Source organism: Acartia tonsa, chromosome 9, assembly GCF_053477335.1.
Source record: "Acartia tonsa isolate MP-2025a chromosome 9, ASM5347733v1, whole genome shotgun sequence".
In the NCBI taxonomy this organism is placed as follows: domain Eukaryota; kingdom Metazoa; phylum Arthropoda; class Copepoda; order Calanoida; family Acartiidae; genus Acartia; species Acartia tonsa.
In genome coordinates, this window is record NC_137268.1 from 16,856,415 (window position 1) to 16,879,603 (window position 23,189).

The 23,189-nt window shown below is 32.9% G+C and overlaps 1 protein-coding gene across 1 annotated transcript in view; it reads right to left on the reverse strand.

Moving 5' to 3' along the window:
- Positions 1–1,476: 1,476 nt before the first annotated feature.
- Positions 1,477–23,189, reverse strand: part of LOC145327619 (uncharacterized) — a 70,959-nt gene continuing 49,246 nt past the window's right edge. The window contains exons 9-17 of the mRNA XM_080171159.1: positions 21,790–21,854; positions 20,687–20,714; positions 19,981–20,020; positions 19,262–19,338; positions 4,543–4,626; positions 3,492–3,565; positions 3,058–3,141; positions 2,637–2,760; positions 1,477–2,180 (exon numbers count right to left, since the gene is read on the reverse strand). Of these exons, the coding sequence (XP_080027285.1) occupies positions 2,097–2,180; positions 2,637–2,760; positions 3,058–3,141; positions 3,492–3,565; positions 4,543–4,626; positions 19,262–19,338; positions 19,981–20,020; positions 20,687–20,714; positions 21,790–21,854 (660 nt within the window). The 3' untranslated portion in view covers positions 1,477–2,096. The remainder of the gene's footprint in view (positions 2,181–2,636; positions 2,761–3,057; positions 3,142–3,491; positions 3,566–4,542; positions 4,627–19,261; positions 19,339–19,980; positions 20,021–20,686; positions 20,715–21,789; positions 21,855–23,189) is intronic.

Consider the following 23,189-nt stretch of genomic DNA (forward strand, 5'->3'; position numbering starts at 1 on the left):
TTTTTAAAAAGTTGGTTTGTTGTCCATATGTGATATGATCCCTTAAACCCCTGGAAAAAATATGCCTTTATTTCTAAGTCAGGTTCCAGGTAGAATTTATTTTTTTCGATGTCTAGGTTGCGTTATTTTTTTAAAGTTCATTTTTTAAAGCCAATGTTTTTTTCAGCCGTGCCGATTAAAAATATTGTTATTGTTATTGTAGTCTCATCTAATCATTGTTTATACAATTAGTAGAACTAAAATTTGTTAATAATATTATTATTATTTGAAGTACAAATGTCATCTTCACAAGACACAATAAAAACTGTCCCGAATTTGTATTAATTTTGAGGAACACGACTCCAGTTACGTCATATTTTTCTTTGAAGAGATTTTCTTCCCCCCCTTCCCTTTTTCGGGGAAGAAAAATATGACGTCACTGGAGTCGTGTTCCTCAAAATTAATACAAATACAGTTTTTATTGTGTCCTTCATAATCTTTTTATTATTATATTTTATATGTTTAATTATATAATTTTTAAAATAAATATAGGTATAACATCATTGTATTATTTATTTCCGGGGACAACAAAGTTTAAAAAGTTTAAAATTAATAAATCAAATCCAGTTTTTTAGCCCCGAGGGGTCGAAGGCCCGGTCTAACGAAAATGTTATTTATTCAAGATTTTTAATCTATTATTTGTATAAAATTGTCTGTAATATGATGCTATACATTATTATTCAGGTTGGCTGAGAACTGTTTCTAATCCAGCGGATATTAATCGGTTTTGAAACCATACTGGAAAAGTAATTCTATACGTTTTATCGAAGATCGAATCCTTAGAATTATGAAATATTATCAAATGTTTTATTAATGTTAAAGTGTCAATAAATGATGGATTAATTTGGGGGATAAAATAAAAAATTATTTTAGAAGTAACATTTATTAAATAAATATATAATGCATTTATTATTGCTTTGTGATAAAAAAAATACAAAAATTTTAAAGAAAATTGTTGATTTACAAAATTGGAAGATTTTTTGAATAATTTAAAAATAATTAAAAGCAAAGCTTTTCAACATTAAAGGATTTCATGTTTAATAATCTTATAATGTTAAAATTGTCCTAATAATTCAAACTTTGTAGAAATATTTCTGTAACTATAAGGTAAGAATAGAAAATGTATAAAAAGTCGGGTATAGTCCTTTCCACGACATCCCTCCATAAGGAGCGATTCTTCGTATTTTTAAAATGGCTTTTTATAGGTTATTTTAGGTTAGGCTAGGTTATATTGTGTTAGGTGATTGTCCCACAGGGTTAGGTAATTGGCCCCGCAGGGTTAGAGCCCCCCGCAGGGTTAGAGCCCCCCGCAGGGGCTAGAAATAGGAGAAAAGCTACTGTGAAAAATACGAAGAATTGCTCCTTATGGAGGGATGTCGTGGAAAGGACTATACCCAAAAAGTCTGTAAGTTCTTTTTTTATTTTCTAGAATTCTAGAACTCCCATTATCATTCTAGTTTCATCAGATATTCTACATATAATATATACAAAAATTCAAACCAAGTACAGAGTTATGATTCTGTTACCCAAAGATTTTCTCTTATGTATTCATCGCCCATTGTCTTATCCTGACAAATTTTAAACCAAATTATGATAAAGCTCAAATATAACTAATGCAAATTATAACTATTAATACAAAAATTTTAATAAAACAAGTAAAATTGTGAGCATAAATAGCACAACAAAAGTAAAAACACATTAATCCTTAATTTGTCTTGTATACAAAGTAATTAATATATAAAAAAAAATGTAAAGCTAGACAGTGAATTAAAAAGCACAGAGAGTGATGTACTTTGTCATATTTCTTGTCTTAATTTTCTGAACTGACATGGGCACTTGGTGAAAAAGTTATGTTTTGATTAATACAGAGTAACTGAGCTACTTAAAAAAAAAATGATTAAAAATTACAAAAGAAACTTTTATAAGCAAATTAATAAAAAAAATAATAAAGTAAAGTTATATAGTAGCTTCACTACTTACAAAAATAAATTACAAAAAAAGACTAGTTTTCCTTAACTGATGTATACAAAAATACATCATAATTTCGATCCATTTGTCTAGCTGATTGTATTATTTGAGTGGCCAATATCAATTTGGGGATGTGTCAACTCTAGCCTCCCCTTCCTGCGGGTCCTCCAGGACTGAAAAAGATAGATAGATAGATAGATAACTAGTAAGATGGATAGATGATTTGTCAGATAATTAGATAGATAGATAATAATCTGCTTTTTCTACGGGTTCTTAATAATAGATAAAATAGTAAAATATAATGATAAAATATAATATGATCGGCCAATATGGTTCTTCATAACAATGTAGGTCTTATAGGAAATTACGAAGAGTACCTAAAAATCGTAATCTATCTGGATTGATTTAATATTACTTGGATATAATGTTATTATTATGTTCTCTAATAAAACGTACTTGTAGCTGGCTAAAATAACTATGATTCCTCCATTCATTACCCCCATCCTTTCCTCAACTACTGAAATAAAGAACCGACCCATAAATGTCAGGGAAAATAGTAACCTAAATTGACAATTTTCCATCTGACATTTTAATCAAAATCCACGTATTTTCTACATCCATTTAATCACCTGAAATTGTTGAGAATATTGTTCATCGTTTTGCAGATATTTAAGTTGTTCAAAAGTTTCAGAATTTTCATTATTTTCAGTTTCTGTTTGTTCACTGTTTGTTGATTGACTAGAACATTTTTCTCTAAAATAAAAAGCAACTTAGAAATAATTTTCTCAAGATTAAAAAATTTAATTTGAAAATGAGAGGGTAGTTTTTCGTTTTTTTTAATTATTTTAGGTCGGGTAAGGTTAGGTTACAGGGGTTACAATAAATCTCCGATCAAACTAAACTGGTATTGGCTTTATGATTATTATTTTGTTATTCTTGGAAAAATTTTCATGATACGATACGCTTCATTATGTTTTCCGTATTCCTCTGACGAGGTTCTAATCCTGCGGATATTAATCGGTTTGAAAGCCATACTGGAAAAACACTTACGTTTTGTGACTATTTTTATCATCATCATTATCATGTTGGGGGTTTTCAGAATCTTCATAAAGTCTTTGGGCTCTATCCTCAGACCTATTGATAAAAAACCTTATAATGAAGTAAATGGATGTTTGTTTGTCTGTCTGTGTGTCTGTGTCTCTGTTTGTTCCGAAGGATCTCGCTAACCGCTGAACCGATTCGGTTCTCCTTAACAGTGTAGCTTCTCATAGGTCCCGGGAAGGTTTATAACTATTTTTGGGGATGGTACCACCACCCTCCCAAGAGAAATTGCCCCTAGAAAAAAATTACCCCTACCAAAAACAAAATTATTTTAATTTTTGAACTAAAATAAAAAATGGGGGGGGGGGCACTTTTTTTAATTAATTTTTGATTAATTCTAAAAAATAAGTGGAGTAGGGGTTTAAGGGAAATAACCAGATTACCTTTCATCCTCTTCTTCTTCTATGTCGTCTTCGTGTACCCAGGTGGAGGCCTTTCTACCTCCCACCTCCTTCACCTAAATAGATAGATAGATAAGTTTTCGTGTACCTAAGTGGAGGCTTTTCTATCACCCACCTTCTCACCTAGATAGATAGATAAGTATTCATGTACCCAGGTGGAGGCTTTTCTACCACCCACCTTCTCACCTAGATAGATAGATAGGTATTCATGTACCCAGGTGGAGGCTTTTCTACCACCCACCTTCTCACCTAGATATATAGATAAGTATTCATGTACCCAGGTGGAGGCTTTTCTACCACCCACCTTCTCACCTAGATAGATAAATAGGTATTCATGTACCCAGGTGGAGGCTTTTCTACCACCCACCTTCTCACCTAGATAGATAGATAGATATTCATGTATCCAGGTGGAGGCCTTTCTACCTCCCACCTTCTTCACCTAGATAGATAGATAGATATGTATTCATGTATCCAGGTGGAGGCCTTAATATCTCCCACCTTCTTCACCTAGATAGATAGATAGATAGGTATTCATGTACCCAGGTGGAGGCTTTTCTACCACCCATCTTCTCACCTAGATAGATAGATAGGTATTCATGTACCCAGGTGGAGGCTTTTCTACCACCCACCTTCTCACCTAGATACATAAAAAGATAAATGGTGTAAAAAACCATCCTTGCTAATTTGGCATAAAAACTTTGGCATGACCAATCAAACTCTATTTATTATTGGGTCTATCTACAAGATTTCAATCACTTTAGACGGGTTGATCTTTTTTTTTTAAAGACAAACCCGTCTTAATATGTAATAAAATATTCACTCTCATTGTAAAGCGAAATTCTCCATAAGGGCTAGGTCTTGAGATATGGTGCTATGGAGAAGATGAAAATTCAATATTGTTTTCTTTTTGTCATTGTTTGAGAATTAACTAAAATTTGAACCAAAATTGTAAGGTTTATAAAGGAATTGTGATCGATGTGTTTTTTAACACCCTTTCTTTAATTCCTACAATATATAGAAATTGATTATATACCTGAATTAAAGATCGTCTTCTTCTCTGTTCCTCTAAGCTTTCTCTTCTAAACCAGGGGGCGTGGTCTCCTCTACATCCAGTCTCCTAGGAAATAATTAGGATCAAATAAATAAGAATAATTATGCCATATAAAAATGAGAGACATAGAGCTTTCTAAATCTTTTATGCATGACCCTTCACATTACAATCATCTTTGCTTTGTAAGATCTACTGACTGACTATAACCAACAAACCGACTATAAGACCTACAGACTGACTAAAAGACCTACAGATAAACTGTAAGACATACAGACTGACTAAAGACCTACAGATAAACTGTAAGACATACAGACTGACTAAAAGACCTACAGATAAACTGTAAGACATACAGACTGACTAAAGATCTACAGATAAACTGTAAGACCTACAGACTGACTAAAAGACCTACAGATAAACTGTAAGACATACAGACTGACTAAAGACCTACAGATAAACTGTAAGACATACAGACTGACTAAAAGACCTACAGATAAACTGTAAGACATACAGACTGACTAAAGATCTAAAGATAAACTGTAAGACATACAGACTGTCTAAAGATCTACAGATAAACTGTAAGACTTACAGACTGACTAAAAGACCTACAGATAAACTGTAAGACATACAGACTGACTTAAAGACCTACAGATAAACTGTAAGACCTACAGACTGACTAAAGACCTACAAGCAAACTAAAAGGCCTGAAGACTGACTATAACAACTACAGACAAATTAAAAGTAAAACATACCGAATAAAATACAAAGAGACCAACTATAAGACCTACATGACGACTAAAAAACCTACAGACCGACTAAAAGACCTACAGACTAACTATAAGAACTTTAGACCGACTTTAAGACCTAGAGACCAACTGTGTGACCTACAGACTGACTATAAGACCTACAGACTAACTATAAGAACTTTAGACCGACTTTAAGACCTAGAGACCATCTATGGGACCTATAGACTGACTATAAGACCTACAGACTAAAAGTAAGAAACTACACAAGCTACAGACTAAATATCAGATCGACAGACGGTTATAAGACCTACTGACTGATCAAAAGACCTACAGACCAATAATAAAACCTACATGACGACTAAAAAACCTAACGGCCGATTAGAGTATTAAACTATCCTTATTCTCTATAGCAGCTACTCTTTATATAGTTTAAAAATTTATTCATCTTTGTGCATTGTTTATTAACTGGTTCATTTGGTAACTGGTTATTTGAGTTTAAACAAATAAGTCATGTTTTTATTCAAAATAAACAAATTTTTGACATATTCAACAGTTAGGGAGTTGAATCCATTTTTATAGAAGCAGAAACATAATCTATGATTATGGTTTGGACCCTATAAAACTGTAATCTACCCTTCCACTTTCCCCTCTCTTGGTGAAGATATCTTCAACGCCGATACGATTTTTGAAATGTAAGATTCCACTTTCAATAGAGGCGAAACTGGAATCATACATTCATGTTTACATATCAGCGTATTCATAAACATTGATTTCCTTATTTATATCGACATAATAGTAATGTATCATTTTACTTTCAATAGAGACAAAACTGGAATGATACATTCAAGATAACATATCATATATTTAAATCGACATAGTAGAAATTGTACATATTAGTTAGTTTTTTTTTATATTTTTATTAGTTTGAAGTTTTTAAGAAAAAAAGGACCTAAAAATAAAGGTTGCTAACACTTAACAATCAGGCCCATTTCCGGACCTTAGTAGTTTAATCCCCCCCCCCCCCACATATCATCTCAGATCCTATTAGAGTTAGATGGCAAAAAAATTGTGCATGTTCCCTGTTAAATAATAAATTTCCGACTTTAAGTGAGACAAAGTCATTTTTTGCTTACTTCACCCTTTCATTTAACAACTTTCTTTTTAAGGTTAATTAAAATGTTAAATGGATGTAATTTCCTTAGTTTTGAAGCTAGAACAATTTTTTCAGAAAATCTTTATCTTAAAGTAAATTTTATATTAGAAATCTCAAAACATAAATTTTCTTATTCGTTTGCTTAACAACTTTGGGCACTTTTACTGAATTATTTAATATCTATAATACAAAGTAGAACGATGTCTTTCTGTCTATCTGTCTGTCCATCCGGCTGTCCCTTAAGATCTCAGTAACAACTGAACCGATCAGATTCTACTCTTCAGGGTATATACCTATTGGTCCTGTTGTGGTTTTAAGCTATTTTCTTGAGGGGTGGGACAACCCCAACCCCCCAAAAAATGAAAATTCCCCCCCCCAAAAAAAATATTCTGGTGATGCTCATAAATTATGGGCGCAGCACCAGAATTTTATTTTTTATTTTTTATTTTTAAATTTTTTTTTAAAAATTACCTCATGGGGCAAAGCTCCTAGAGGCTAGGGGCGAAGCTGCTAGTACTTAATAACCTAACCATTCAAAATCCAATAAAAGTCCCCAAAGTTGTTAAGCCAGCCAATAAGAAAACGTTATTGTAAAACTTTGGGGACTAGTGTAATAAACAGTCCATTGTTCACCTCTCTCTATGCTAGTTCCCAAAGTTTTACAATAACGTTTTCATTTTTGTTTGCTTAACATCTTTGGGGACTTTTACTGAATTTTAATTGGTTAGTTAATTTAGTATAGTGTCGAAACGTTTCAACCACTGATGGCAAATTACAGTAGGGGTATTTTTGGGAATGTACATCTTTTATCGGCTATTGTCTTAAACCCATCAGATCCCTGGTGGCGATAAACTTGAATTAAAGTACCTAGAGGTTTTGGACCAGCTAGGAAGGTAATTTCAGTCCAATGTTCCCTACCTCCCTGGGTACAATAAAAGTTGTATACAGGGAGGGAAAAATGGACGAAAAATTAAATAAAGTCTGTCTATAATAACATGAGAAAACAGAATGAGAAGGACAGTAGCACCCTGTAATCGATATCAGAAAGTCCTGAATGTCCATTTAAAACATTTGACGAAGCTTTTTATATCATCTATAATACAAAGTAGCTTGATGTCTGTCCGTATGTCCGTCTGTCTGTCCCTTAAGATCTCGGTAACCACTGAACCAATTGGATTCTACTCTTCAGGGTATATACCTATTGGTCCTGTGGTGGTTTTAAGCTATTTTCTTGGGGGGTGGGACACATTGGTTGATGAAAACTGGCATTGTCAAAACTAAACAGCCAAGATTAGTTGTTTATTGCATCTGTTTTTCCAGTTTTGTTAGTCCTGAAGGGGCGAAGGCCCAGTCTAACAAAACTGGTGTTCATATTACAACTTTTTACTTTACTATTTGTAGAAAAATGTCTATAATACAATACATTATACAATATATGGTTTAAGTATGGATTAGACGGGTCTGATCCAGCGGATATTAATTGGTTTCGTAGCCATACTGGAAAATCATAAAAAATCATGGACAGAAAGTGAATTGTAGAGTACCATCGCATTTTATTCTTTTTTAGTTAGTATTCGTATTCAGAGAGGGAGGAGACAACTGACTGCTTATTACAATAGTACACAAAGTTTTACAACAATGTTTTCTTATTCATTGGCTTTGGGGATTTTTACTGAATTTTGATTGGTTGATTAAATTGTGTTTATAAACGTTGGAACCACTAATTTTAATCTACAGAAGGGGTTATTTAGAGCGTCATCATTATGGATGTGCATTAATTTATCGGCCATTGTCTTATCTCTTTATATCCCTGATATGTTTCATAATTTTATTTGTTAGCTTTACTTAAAGGGACTGTGAACGAGAATATTTCTCATCAGATTATCAAACCTTAACATCATCTCATTAATATAATATCAAATATAGGGCAAAACTGTCTCTCGTTCTTTTAAAAACGGCTTTTTCCGACGATTTTTACTATGTCCAAGTTTGGGGAAAAAATTTCCGGACTATATAAATGTGCAGTTAATTGTCTTTTTTTCCTTCTATAGCTAAAACTAAACTTTTTAACATAGTTCTCTATTTTTCCTAACGGTTAAGCTGACTTTTAACAATATCCTTGTTGTAAACCAATGTATAGTTACTTAAAAATTGATAAAATAAGTAATATTTTTATTGAAAACCAAATACAATAACAAAGCTAGAAACAGGTTATTTTATTAGTATCCAAGTAACTTTAGATGGCCCATCTCTCGCCCACCTTTAATTACAAATTTGTAAATAATAAAGGTGCAATATTTCTTTATAAACCAGGAATAAGGTATAACCAACAAGGAAATTAATTCGAAAATTGATTTGGGGGGCAAAATAACGCAACCTTTATTAAATTGCCTATTTCAGCTGTCCTTGGGGGGCAAAATTTGTATTTCACAATCGAGAAATTTTAGGGTAATTGCGGCATTCTCTTAATATTAAGCTCTATTTGTAAACAAAAAGCATATTGATTGCAGACAATAGTTTGTAGGAATAATAAAGAAAGACTGTCCACAAGCAGAAAAAAAATTTAAAGAAAATTTCATGTTGAAATCATCATGATCAAAATTCTGACCTCTAACCATTAAGCTATTCTACACTTTTTTTTGTGCTCCTTTAGTGGCGACTCTTTTAGTTTTCTTTCCCATTTTTTGCATCTCAAAACGCTATATATGTACCCAATTTTAGAATATTTAGAGGTTAAAATTTTCAAAGGGCTTTGATCGCCATGCTGTCATATAAACCTGTCTATAATCAAACAGAAAAAAAAGTTTAGGAATATAGTTAAATATTTTTGTAATTCCTTTTTTTTCATTTGGATACACCTTACAAAAAAATTCTAGTTTTAGAGATTTATTTTAATAGAAATAATAAATCTAGATGGTCAATCTGGCCTTTCAATCTGTCGAACTGTAAACATTTTTGTTTATTTATACCTTTATACGAACAACAAAAATGTTATGTTTTACGCTTCATATTATACAAGGGAAGAATTTTTTACATGATACATATACCTAAGCATAGCGTTATCCTAAAAAATGTGTCTTTTTACAGCAAACTAAATAAAAAAATAACTGCCCTTTAACTTTTGCATCAAAATATGTACACTATCTAACCATTTATTGTCTTGTTGTTTCTTTCCTTTTTGCCTATTGTCTGATTTTATGATTATGTATCTCTGTATATCTAATATACAGTATGACCCTCGAAAAAGTATATTTTAGGGTATACAGCCCTTATTTCTTAATGTATCATAAAAAATAGCATATGTCCTTGTACTCTGTACATTTCCACACAAACATATATAAAAATTTTAATTTTACCTCCATTAACACCGGAGATTTTTAGAGCTAAAGTTTTGAAAAAGTGACTGAGAAAAAGAATTTTTTTTTGTTTCCCACTATTTTTGGATGGTTACATTACGTCTTTCTGGTAACTGAAGAAAGATAAACAAAGAAAAACAAGTTAACTAATTATTTCTTTTTTTATTCCACCAAAAAATATAAATTTTTAAAGGCAAAAAATACTACTGAATGAATTGATTATTTGCAAATTTCAGGCTATTTATTTACCATTATTTTTGAAAAGGATTAATTATGACAGTTGCTCCGCCCCCTTTTTTGACATCTCAATCACTTAATAGGGGATTAATTAAGCTTTTTAGACTAAAAAATCATTATAATGTAATTTTATTTTCCTTATACATTAAGTTTTAAGTCTTAAGTATGTGTTATAACATATAACAAAGGCCAAAGTTAAACTTTATCTGAGAGTGATAGGACAATAGCAGATTGGTTATCACACCTTTTTACATAAAAATAAATGGTTTTGCAAGGGTAATTAATATTCCATCGTCCTTTACCATTATCCCAAAGTTAATTAAATCTATAAGGCCTTTGAATCTAATTTATTAAGCCATTTGAAATATATTTAAATCTACTTTTACAGTTTTAAAGAATCCTGAGATAAGAATTACCTTTACATAAATTCAATCCACCTACAATGAAAGCCAAAATAGACAGGCAAAATTTCTGGATTCTATTTTGTACTTCAGTTTGAATTTTCATTGGTTTGAAATAAATGCACATTTAAAATAACCTTTGTTTATTTTTTGTTATTTATGAATCATTCCAGTAATACAGCAAAGGAATTTTTCAACCATATGATTTCTAAAAAGCTATCTTTGTCTTAAGAAATGCAAATTTTATCTCTTTCCTGTCAAAATTTTTACATGTTTCTACCAATAACTTAGCCAGATTGTTCTTCTGCAGTTATTCTATTCGGCAAGAGAGTGTTCCACCTGACCCATCCAACAATCCTGACAGACCAGCAAATGGACAAGTTGATCTTCAACACAAACAAACTGACCATCTATCTAGCACAGCACTTCAAGGGGAGGGTGTTTATTCTAGGACCCTTCCCAAGACACATCTCTCAATGCTGTGGTTTGCAAGAACACTCTGTGCTAGACAGCGAAAATCAGAGAATCTCCATGACTGGTTACACCAACCTCCTTAACCAATACCTACAGTCAAGCCTGATCCTATCTGACAGATGCGAGTTCCTGGTTTACCAGAACATTTTTGGTAGGAACTTCAACAAACACAGCCTAGTTGATGGAGTACACCTTACAGCTTCAGCCTATAAATCGTGTGCCAACTTTTTCCTGGGAGCTTTTTCAGTGGAAACCGAGAAGACAAGCTGATAATACCTTGAAGATGACAACTTTCAACAGTTATCTGACCGCAAAAGGACTGCTGACCAGAAATGACACCGACAACAAAGAACCAATGGAAGGCGCAATAGATGATGCCATCAATCTAGCAAAATAAACTATTGTAATCTTTTTTTTTAACCTGATTTTATTCGTGCTTTTATTCATTATCCTATTATCGTTTTAATTATTTATTTATTTTAATAATAAATTTTAATAATAATAATATTCTATTGGCTGATTTAGAGATGGTGTCTCTAAATTTTCACGATTCTTAATAAGTAAAGAGTTCTATACCTTAATGTTTAAGATCAAAAAGAAAACAAATAAAACACTAAGACAAGTTAACCAAATTCAAGTCAAATCACAACTGCTGCATTGATTTCACATTAAAGAAAGCCTGCAAGAAATACCACGCTTTAACTGCTGAAAGACTGCCACAAGTAGACCCAATGCCCAAAAGTTTTAGGCGTTTTAAAATGACATTTATGTGCAATGAAAATTTTGAAAGAATCTAAATGCTAATGTTAGAAATTTTGAAATTAAACTACGTGGCCTAGAAACAAAATTATAAGCTTATTTTTGGCATAAATTTAGGTTGCCAGTAACTAATTATGTTTTTACAATAAAAATATCCATTTTTATAGTCACAATCATTAAAAAAATTAAGTTTAACTCGTGTTATACCAAGTGTACTGTACCCAATCAGAAGGCTGAATCAGCTAAGCAACCAAACACAGCTGAGCTTGTATTAGTTTACCCCTTTGTTTCCTCTATGATTTTTGTTTACAAATGCAATTTAAATCGAATTTTTTTCATAGATTTTGACTATGAAATTTGGTGTTTTTATTTTAAAAATCTAATCAGTTACCAGCAATCTAAGTTTCTGACAAAGATAAAGTTATAATTTTTTGTCTAGGCGACGTAATTCAATATTGTTTTTTTTTTATGAGCATTGAAAATCTTTCAAAATTTTCATTGTACATAACATGCTATTTTGAAATGCCTATAACTTTTTTGTTATTGAAGCTGAAGACTTTAAATTTGGGGTATTGGGTCTACTTGTGGCAGTCTTTTAGCAGTTAAAACGTGGTATTTCTTGCAGGCGTCCTTTAAGGGTCTCAAAGTTAGACAAAAAAAATTTTTTTTGAAAATTTTTCAGTAGGTGTTACAGATCGACCTACACAAAAATTGGTAAGACCTAGAACTAATCTGTAAAAACCTTTTAACTAAGAATTGTTTATACTTTTCAAATCAGTTGAGAACTTTAAAATAGAGTTAATATTTTTTTCAAAAATGACCAGAGTTGGTGGCGGGGCATTTTCAGGTAATTTTGAAAAAAAATTTAAATATGATTTTTAAGGTCAATTTTTAGGTTTTCCAAAATTCAATATGGGCTTTTTAAGAATTAGGCCAAAAAGTGGGTAGGACAGTGTTTTTTTATGAAAATTTTTTATTTTTAAAGAAAATTTTTGCAAAAAAATTAAAACTTCACATCTTTAAAAAAATGATTTTTGACATAGAAGGAATAGTCTAATCCTTATGAATTTTTTTGTGGATAATCCCTCTAATCTAACCTAATTATGTCTGATTGGCTGTTTTTCATTGATTTTTTTTAGGTTGAAAAAAACGTAATTGGTTTAGCCCCCCTGTGGGGTATTAATCGGTAACGACTTTGAGTCCAATTATATCAAACTTCTAAAAGTCCTAGGATAACCTGATAGTCTTTTCCATAAGCTTTCTAATGGTCTTGGTTTCATTAGAAAATATTTTCTTTCTCCAAAAACTGAAAAATTTCCAGTTTAGCCCGCCCTCACCCTAATGCAAGAAAATTTAACTCTTTCATTTTGTACAAAAATAATTAGATATAAATTTTTGATTAATTGTTTATAAGAAATTGATCAAAGTTTTTGTTTATTAGGCTTAAATACCAAATCATGCCTTTTGTTGATAAATTACTTTCAAGCAATCAATCAAAATTTTTGCTATTATCCAAATCATGGTAATTTTACGAAAAAATACTTATAATCAATCAATAAAAATTATTGCTAATTTGGCTCATATACCAAATCATGCTGTATTATGATAAAATACTTATAAGTAATCAATTTGATTGATTGATTGATTAGCCATAGTTTTGTATGGTTTTGACCTGGAGTAGGCTGAGACACTTTTCCATAGAAGTAGGGCTTTCAAGCTCCATGTTGAAGCACATTTTGTCTTGACTTGCTCTCATGAAATCTACTCTTACCTTACCCTTGCCGAATATGGCAGATGTCCCAAATTAAGTCACGGTAATGAATGAAGCTCTCCAAAGAGGAGCTTGGGTTAAGGGTAGTACTGTAAGTAAGTGAGTATTGGGTATCCAAACTTACTCAATAATCCCCTTCTTACACAACCAGGGGATGATGCATGATTAATGTTGCGAATGAGAAATTAGAGTCAACCTACAGAGAATTGAACTTGAACTCTCACCACTGTAGCTCAGTGTGCTACCACTAAGCATGACACCCCTACTAAGTAATCAATGAAAATTATGTGGCTTATATATATACAAAATCATACTATTTTTTGATAAATTACTTATAAGCAATCAATGAGAATTATTGCTTATTTGGCTTATATACCAAATCATGCCTTTCTATGTTAAATTTCTTTTAACCCCTAACAGTAGGGCCCCTTGCCGCACCTTAATCGGTCGGGGGGGGGGGGGGGGGCGTTCAACGCCCCCCCCTAATTATCTCAGTTCCTAATAGAGCTAGAGAGCTAAATTTTTTTGTGCAAGTCCCCTGTTTGATAGTGAATTTCCGTCCTTTTATAAGTCTAAGTCAACTTTTGCTTCCTTCACCCTTTTATTTTACAACCTTTGTTTTTAGGTCTTTTTTTACTAAAAAATTTCAAACGGCTGTAATTTTTTTATTTTTGAAGCTAGAAGATCAATTTTTTTCCAGAAAATGTTTATCTTTATGTAAATTTTACATTAGGTATATCAAAATATAAATTTCAGCGGCCGCAGCTGTACTTGACAGCTGCCAGCCGCCGCAGTCGGCGGTCGGCGAGAAAACGGCGGCGGATCTTTATGAAATTTTAATACGTTATGTAGACTTATAAGAAAAGCTTAAGTTTAAAATTTCAAGTCTCTAAGTCAAAAATTGCGGCCACAGGAGCCTTTTAAAGATTTCTGGAGACCTGGAGGATCATGACCTGCAGGATCATACCTGGAACCTGAAAGTGACTTGAACTCCTGTATTTCATTTAAGGATGTACTACTAGAGGATATTTTAGTATTTTGGTATGATAAAATGCTTTGTTTTAGTCAAAAAATTATTTTTGCTCTTTACCTGGATGACCCTGCCAGGTTTGCTGGCATCCTGTGCCCGCAAGGATGGAGATATTCGAAAAATTCCAACTCTCAGTTATGTGTCACACCCATACTTGAAAAGTCACGCAGTTTGGGCTCTTTATCTTTCACACACAGAAAATGAGATAGAAAAAACCGGATGGGGGGGGGGCGTTCAACGCCCCCCCCCCCCCCCCGACCGTTAAGGGTTAAGCAATCGATGAAAATTTTGCTCTTTTGGATTAAATCGGCCAAATCTTCAATTTTCGTCATAAACTGCTTACAGGAAGGAAGGGATTAAGGGGGGGGGGAAGTTCTGACCAGGGATAAGGGATGGGAAACCTGACCGAAAATTAGGTCTCAGCCTCCTTTTAAAAGTGATGGGGCAACTTTTCTTTTTTGCCTATAAAATCAACTCATTTCCCCCAGTTCCTCATTGGCTGTAGGCCAATATCCAATAGCCTGAAACTTGCTTTTAGCATTAACCAATTAATTAATAACAAACGCGTCCCCCAGTTCATTATTGGCTAAATTAATTCAACCAAACATAAATTTCTGCTATTAGAAAGACAACAATGGAAACTTTCTGCTTTAGAATGACAACAATATATATGACGTTCAATCACATCAACTTATTATTAAATCTACACATTAATAAATGTCCATATAGCAAAGCATAAATTGAGAGATCGTTTTTTGAAGACTGAGTAGGATTCAACATTTTATACTTTAGAACAATGTGAAAAACTCATGTCTTTAGACAATTTAAAAGTTACATTTCATGTGGAATTGATAACCCATCTAAATGATCACAAATACAAAACTAGTTCAATATGTAAATAAAAGTGTACTGTGTTTTGTTAAAAAAAAAATTTCATTAATTTTGGTAAAAATTATTACACACTTAATTAAACTTTTCTGTTAATATTTAACGTAAAATAATTTTTTTTTTAAATTCTTAATTTATATGTTTGCTATGGAACAATTAGTTGATAGAATTTTACCCATGTACTTATTCAATTCTACTTAATTTATTTATTAAAGCTGGGGAGCTAAAGCGGTGTTTATTTCTATATACAAATTTTGGGGTGAAGTAGATCCCCCCTTAAAATGTTTGAAAATAAATCAGATTTAACCATCTCAAAAAAAACTTTGCTTTAAATGGGGGGGGGGGGGTAGATATACCACACTTTTCTGGGATCTTGCTGAGTCAAGTATCAACTGTTGGGAATATCAAAGGATGACTCCATGCAAAATTTGAGCCGGATCCGGCCAAAACCGGCCGTGAATTTTATGAAAAACCGGTTTTTTCCGGTTTTTAGGGGGTATCTGTAAATCGATTCAGCTGGAGCAAAACCGGTTAGAGGTACAAAAAATTTTACTTCACATGAAATTTAGCCAATGCAATTGCCTACAAAAATGTACTTCATCATCAACTTGATTGGACAACTCTTTCCCCTCCTAATGTCCATTAAAACCTCGGAAACGGCAAAAATCGCCAAAAATCACGCCTTCGGCGGCAAATAACGTCTAAACGGTCAGCCGGAGGCGAATGAAACATAAATAAAGAAATGTCTGCCTCAAAAAGTTGTTCAACATCAAAGAGATGCTTGAAGTCTCTAAAACGACTCCTTCCCCTCCTTTAAGGGGAAAAACTGAAAAAACGTGATTTTCAAAAGTATGCCCACTTCGTGGGTGTGGGGGGCACTGAACCCGTCACCCCAGGGTCACCAAATATAAAGTCTAGGCGGCCCACAATGCTGAATTTTCACCAAGTGAAAGTCTTGTGTCATTATCTCTTATGAGAAAAAAGTTATTAATTAATTAAAATTTCAAATTGTGATTTTTTGATGGATTTCTTTGATGAAATGACAGGCCGGTCAATTTTTAGGTCATTTTTTGCGGTTTTTGGGCCGTCACGCCCAAACGGTTTGAGATAATCTCACGGGACCTTTTGCCCAACCTAAGTCTGGTTATTTGTGAGGTCTAGGAAAAAAAACAGACTTACGCAAAAGATTATAATTATAATCTTTACACAGAAAAATGGCACGAGGTGAGGGTTTGAGGGGGCAAAATGAGCCGACCAGCGTTTTTTGACGGCACACAGCGACGTCGTGCTTCATCCAATCCGGGATTTTTTTTTCTTAGACCTTACAAATAACCAGGCTTAGGTCGGGCAAAAGGTCCTGTGAGATTATCTCAAACCGTTTGGGCTTGGCGGGCCGAAAACAGCAAAAAATGGCCTAAAAATTGACCGGCCTGTCATTTCATCAAAGAAATCCATCAAAAAATCACAATTTGAAATTTTAATTAATTAATAACTTTTTTCTCATAAGAGATAATGACACAAGACTTTCACTTGGTGAAAATTCAGCATTGTGGGCCGCCTAGACTTTATATTTGGTGACCCTGGGGTAACGGGTTCAGTGCCCCCCACACCCACGAAGTGGGCATACTTTTGAAAATCACGTTTTTTCAGTTTTTCCCCTTAAAGGGGGGGAAGGAGTCGTTTTAGAGACTTCAAGCATCTCTTTGATGTTGAACAACTTTTTGAGGCAGACATTTCTTTATTTATGTTTCATTCGCCTCCGGCTGACCGTTTAGCCGTTATTTGCCGCCGAAGGCGTGATTTTTGGCGATTTTTGCCGTTTCCAAGGTTTTAATGGACATTTAGGAGGGGAAAGAGTTGTCCAATCAAGTTGATGATGAAGTACATTTTTGTAGGCAATTGCTTTGGCTAAATTTCATGTGAAGTAAAATTTTTTGTACCTCTAACCGGTTTTGCTCCAGCTGAATCGATTTACAGATACCCCCTAAAAACCGGAAAAAACCGGTTTTTCATAAAATTCACGGCCGGTTTTGGCCGGATCCGGCTCAAATTTTGCATGGAGTCATCCTTTGATATTCCCAACAGTTGATACTTGACTCAGCAAGATCCCAGAAAAGTGTGGTATATCTAGGGGGGGGGGGTGGTGAAGTAATAACGGGATTCTACTTAAAGCCACTAACATATTGGTTCTTTGAAAAGTTTTTATTATATTTTATGATAGGTGAAATCAACTACCTGAATTCTATTCTATACTTTTTTTCTTTGCATTCATATAATAGCTATTTCATCATTGTTCGTTCATAGTTTTCAAATCTAACTACTGCGTCATCCCGAAACTAGTTTTTTAGGCCTAGTTTGAAAATAGGCCTGGAATAATATTTTCTTACGTTTCCCATCCCTTATCCCTGGTTCTGACACATTTGCGTAAACCTGGTGTATAGGCTTTATCTTTGGACTGAGAGGATAGGTTATTAGGGATAAAATCATTCTTATATGATGAATTTTTTTGATAGGCCTCCAGGTTCCGGAGCTCCAGGCCTCCAGGTGGTCTCTCTAAAGGTAAAAATGCAAAAAAAAAATTTTTTAAGAGTTAGAAGTCAGCTTATGAGACAAAATATGTATGTTTTTCTTCAAATATGTGAATAACAATCAAAAAGAAGCATATTTTGTTTTATAAGTTAACCTTTAACTCTTCAAAAAAAATCTTCTTTTTAATTTTTATCTGTACAGAGACCACCTGGAGGCCTTAAGCTCCGGAACCTGGAGGCCTATCCAAAAAATCTTAAATCTGGGAGAAATTCATCATATAAGAATGATTTTATTCCTAATAACCTATCCTCTCAGTCCAAAGATAAAGCCTATACACCAGGTTTACGCAAATGTGTCAGAACTCCCCCCCCCCCCCCCTTATTACTCCTCCTTCTTTTTCTTCACTTCAACCGATACAAGCAACTTTTACTATAAATGTCCATTTATTTACTCCATCCACTTTTAACACACAAATCATACCAAATTGTTCAGTAATTGATCAGTAATTTACCACAAAAATGCACAATTAGATAAGTAATTAACCTTTTAGTGCTTACTTACACGGTGAGAGATTACTAGGGAAATATTAAGATGAAATAAATTGAACAAAAAAATTACAAATATATACAATTGAATTAATTAATAAACGACTTTCTTAAAATAATTTTGATTACTCATTTGATACACTTTTAAAAGTATTTTTTTAAATAAACAAAACAACTTTTATAAAAGGCTCTTTGTATGTTTTGTTTAATCAATTAAGAATATACAACAATGTTTAAATTATATATAAAATCTATGCTTTTTTTCACATTTGACATAATTTTAAACTAGTATGGTACATTTCTATTATGTCGATGTTAAACAAGTAATGGAAGATTACAGAAACATAGATATTAAAAATGTAAACCATGATTCCAGTTTCGCCTCTATTGAAAGTGGAATCTTACATTTCAAAAATCATATCGGCGTTGAAGATATCTTCACCAAGAGAGGCAAAAGTGGAATCTTACATTTCAAAAATCGTATCGGCGTTGAAGATATCTTCACCAAGAGAGGGGAAAGTGGAAGGGTAGATTACAGTTTTAGAGGGTCCAAACCATAATCATAGATTATGTTTCTGCTTCTATAAAAATGGATTCAACTCCCTAACTGTTCAAGATATCAAACTATATTCTTATTTTTATCTAATTTTTTGCTAGATATAAGTAAGGGCTTTACTTTTGAAAATGTAGTATGCATTTTACAAGAAAGGCATTTTTTATGAGAAAAGCGTTTTTTTAAATGACCCGATTAAATGACCTAGTGACCAAGAAGAAAAAAAATTGTAGAATGGCTTTTATGATAAAGTTATATTGACCTGTAAACTAATTCTTCTCACTTTAACTTCTTGTTCTTCTAACAAGACTTCTAGAACCTCGGTATCTTCTGGGTCAACTAAAATTAGATTACTAAATAACTATCTTGTTTTCCTACCAAGGGTCCTACCCCAAACGTAGGAGTCCCAAACGTCGGAGTGGACAAACGCAGGAGTCCAAAACGTCGGAGTCTACAAACGTAAGAGTGGGACAAACGTCGGAGTGGACAAAAGTCATTTAGCAAGTTCATATCCAATTGAGTTCCCATTTAGGAAACTACATCAGTCCTGGAACGGTTTTAGGCCTTTTAAAATAATTCTGTGCATTGTTTTATGCTTTTTTATTGTCCTTCTTTCCTTATATGCTAGATGCATCCGCTTATTGAAAGTCTTTACAGAAATCTTACTTATGCTCCTGTTAATTGATACATCAGAATAGGTACACTTCAGAGAAAGGTGGTGGGGGATGTCGACCCTCTACTTTGATTTTATTTAAAAGAAAATAGAATTTTTTTGGGGGGAGTATTGATTGTTGGGGGCGATTACTATTGGGGGTTGAAAATACCATACCTCAAAGCAGTTATATACCTCATATGGACCTATTAGAAGCTTCACTGTAAAGGAGAATCATATTGGTACAGCTGTTACAGAGACCATAAGCTAAAGACAGGCACACACTCGGGCATCCTGTTACTTTTTTTATAAAGAATTACTTTATTTACCTAAATCTGCGGCGGTTTCTCCTTCATCTGTTAACAAATCCCTGTGTCAAAAGCTTTGTTTTTATTGCTGGTTTTATGCTATTCATATAAAGAAGTTAGATTATTTGTCTGAAGTAAAATATCTCCAAAATGGCTAAGCCATGTGGCTTGAGCTTTTCAGGTAAGCATTAAAATGTACTATCATAGCATTAAAAAGGAAATACAATATAGAAAAAATATTTTTCTTAATTTAGTAAGGAAATTTTAAAAATGTGAAAATTCGACAAATAAAAAATCACGCAACCTTGCAAACGTCATGTATCATGTAAAAGACAATTCTTCACAAATAATGAAACAAAACTGGAATTAATCTAGTAATTTCCATCCTACCATCCGCGGAAAGCTGTCTATTTATACAAATCGACCAATAATTATTTTTCTCGTATTCATTTGAATCCGGTGGATAGGAACCGGTTCTCATGAATACGAAAAAACTATGTCTAGCATCGTATTATATCCAGTTTTCTACGAATATAGAAATGTACAATCATAAGATTAAAACTAGTTTTTTTAGCCGGTGCCTTCGGCACCACGGGGCTAAATTAACTAGTTTTAATCTTATAATTGTACATTCTATATACGCGGAAAGCCGTTTATAATACGATACGAGAAATAACTATTATCAAATTTTATTACACTAAAGATTTAAATAAATGAAAGCTTTTTTCCTGTCGGCTCCTTGTGAAAGTAGGTATCTGAAAATGAATTAATATAAGAGTATCCGTTTATAGCAAAATCAATAGAATGCATAATTTTAAACGTATTATTATATACTAGCGGCTACGCCCCTAGAGGCCTCTAGTGGCACTTTAAATGTTGTTGTTTGTTAAAGTTAATTTTTTATGTACGATACCACCTTATTTGACGTTGAAGTCTCCCCTAAATTAAAAATTTGTTTTGATTTTTTTGTCATTTCTCTTGGGAGGGTGGTGGTACCCTCCCCCAAAATAGTTATAAACCTTCCTGGGAACTATGAGAAGCTACCCTGTTAAGGAGAACCCGATCGGTTCAGCGGTTAGCGAGATCCTTCGCTACAAACAGACAAACACACAAACAGACAGACATCGTTCTACTTTGTATTATAGATAGTAGTGAGGTTTTTTTTTTGTCTGAAGTTTAAATTACTATAAATTTTTAATTGATTGAATTTTTTTTAATGAAACAGTATTTTTTGCAGACAATGTATTAAAGGTTATTATAGTCAACGTTATAAGAGTCAACATGTTGAATAGATCATAGTGACGTGCGACAATTACCACATACCCTAGTTATACAATAGCTGCGCTACAAAAAAAATATAGAAAACGTGAATATTGTGACAAGTAAATTTTTTTCGTTAAATTTGGTTGCTAATATATTTCTTAGATGTTGGTCAATACGTTCCTCCGTGTTCAGGTGAGGGGATTGGGTAAGGTCATAATAGTTATTTCTCGTATCATATCATAAACGGCTTTCCGCGGATATAGAATGTACAATTATAAGATTAAAACTAGTTTTTTTAGCCCCGTGGTGCCGAAGGCACCGGCTAAAAAAACTAGTTTTATTCTTATGATTGTACATTTCTATATTCGTAGAAAACTGGATATAATACGATGCTAGACATAGTTTTTTCGTATTCATGAGAACCGGTTCCTATCCACCGGATTCGAATGAATACGAGAAATGGTATTATTATATTTGCCAACTAGGAAGAATATTTTATAAGAGTATGCGAAAATCTGTCACAATATCCATGTATTTTAAATCCACTGCTACCAATCCGTAACTTACTTTACAATTGTTGCATTTCCGTTGGCTGCGGCCGCGTGCAGCGGCGTCCAGCTATCCTGGTCCCTCTAGATACATAAGGATGGATATGATGTATGGTTTTATTTTTAGAAAAATAGATATTCAATTATCTGAATAGACATACAAATAATTAAAGATGAGATACATAGTTAGACAGAGATATTAAGGGACAATTAGATAGATAGATGGTAAAGTAGATAGAATATATGTTTTTAATAGATAAATTGATGAGAGAGAAATTGTTAGATAGACAGAGAGTTATAAAGATAGATAAATATATTATAGATAGCAGGATATATAGATATATTCAAAGATAGATTTATAGATACATAGATGGATTGATAGATAGACAAAAAGATATATAGCTAGCCATATAGATAGATATGTAGACTAATTGATAGATTAATTGATAAATGGAAATATACAAAATCAAAGATAGATAATAATTCTAATAGAAAAAAATAATTCTTTCATTTTTTCATATCTTATGTGCTAAATTATATTTTGGTAGACGTTTTGGGGGAATTTAAGTTTTTTTTCATCATTGTCTTATCCCTTTCTTAGCCGTGGTCAGTATATGGGTTTGTATGGAGGAAACCCCTAAAAATTGGATCCAAAACAGCGTGAAAATTTGAATAATTATACAGATGATAGATAGATAATCAGGCAGTTATCCTTATTGATAGATATATAGGTAGATGATAAACCGCGACTTGTTGTCGGGAGGGTTCGAATCTCGGCCAAACAACGCCTCATGACTTAGTTCATTAAGTAGCTATGTCAGGTGCGCGACATAAATAGCTAGAGTGGAGGGAATGCTCAAAACAGGCGCAACTTATTACCATGCACGTTTAGGACTTTCAGAAAAAGGTCATTAAATGAACGGGGTTGATAAAATTGATGTAATCGGTTAATGGTGGTCATGGTTGACATATAATCAAAATCCCTTTGTTTTCGATAAACAAAATAATTCTAGATAATTCAAAGTACCTACTCATTTTAAATTTTTTCTCTTAACACAGAAAACACAAGGATGACAACACCCATAAAATTTGTTGAACATGCAAATATGGGACACTGTTTAGTAGGATTTGATCATAGATGAATTACTTATAACATTCTACCTTGTTGTCATAGGAAGCATAATTACAAAAATCAGATGAATAGCATAAATTACTGATACACTATAATCAGTAAATCAATAAATTAACGATAAGAGCTAACCGTTACGGGCGTACCAATCCTATCTATAGAAAAGATTCGTATTTTCTAAAGATAAAATGATAAATACTTTTTTGTGTTTACATTAATAAAGCTTGCGAGCCAATATTGTAATCACAGCTCAAATTGATTATATAGTAGCTTGGTTTATAGTTATATAA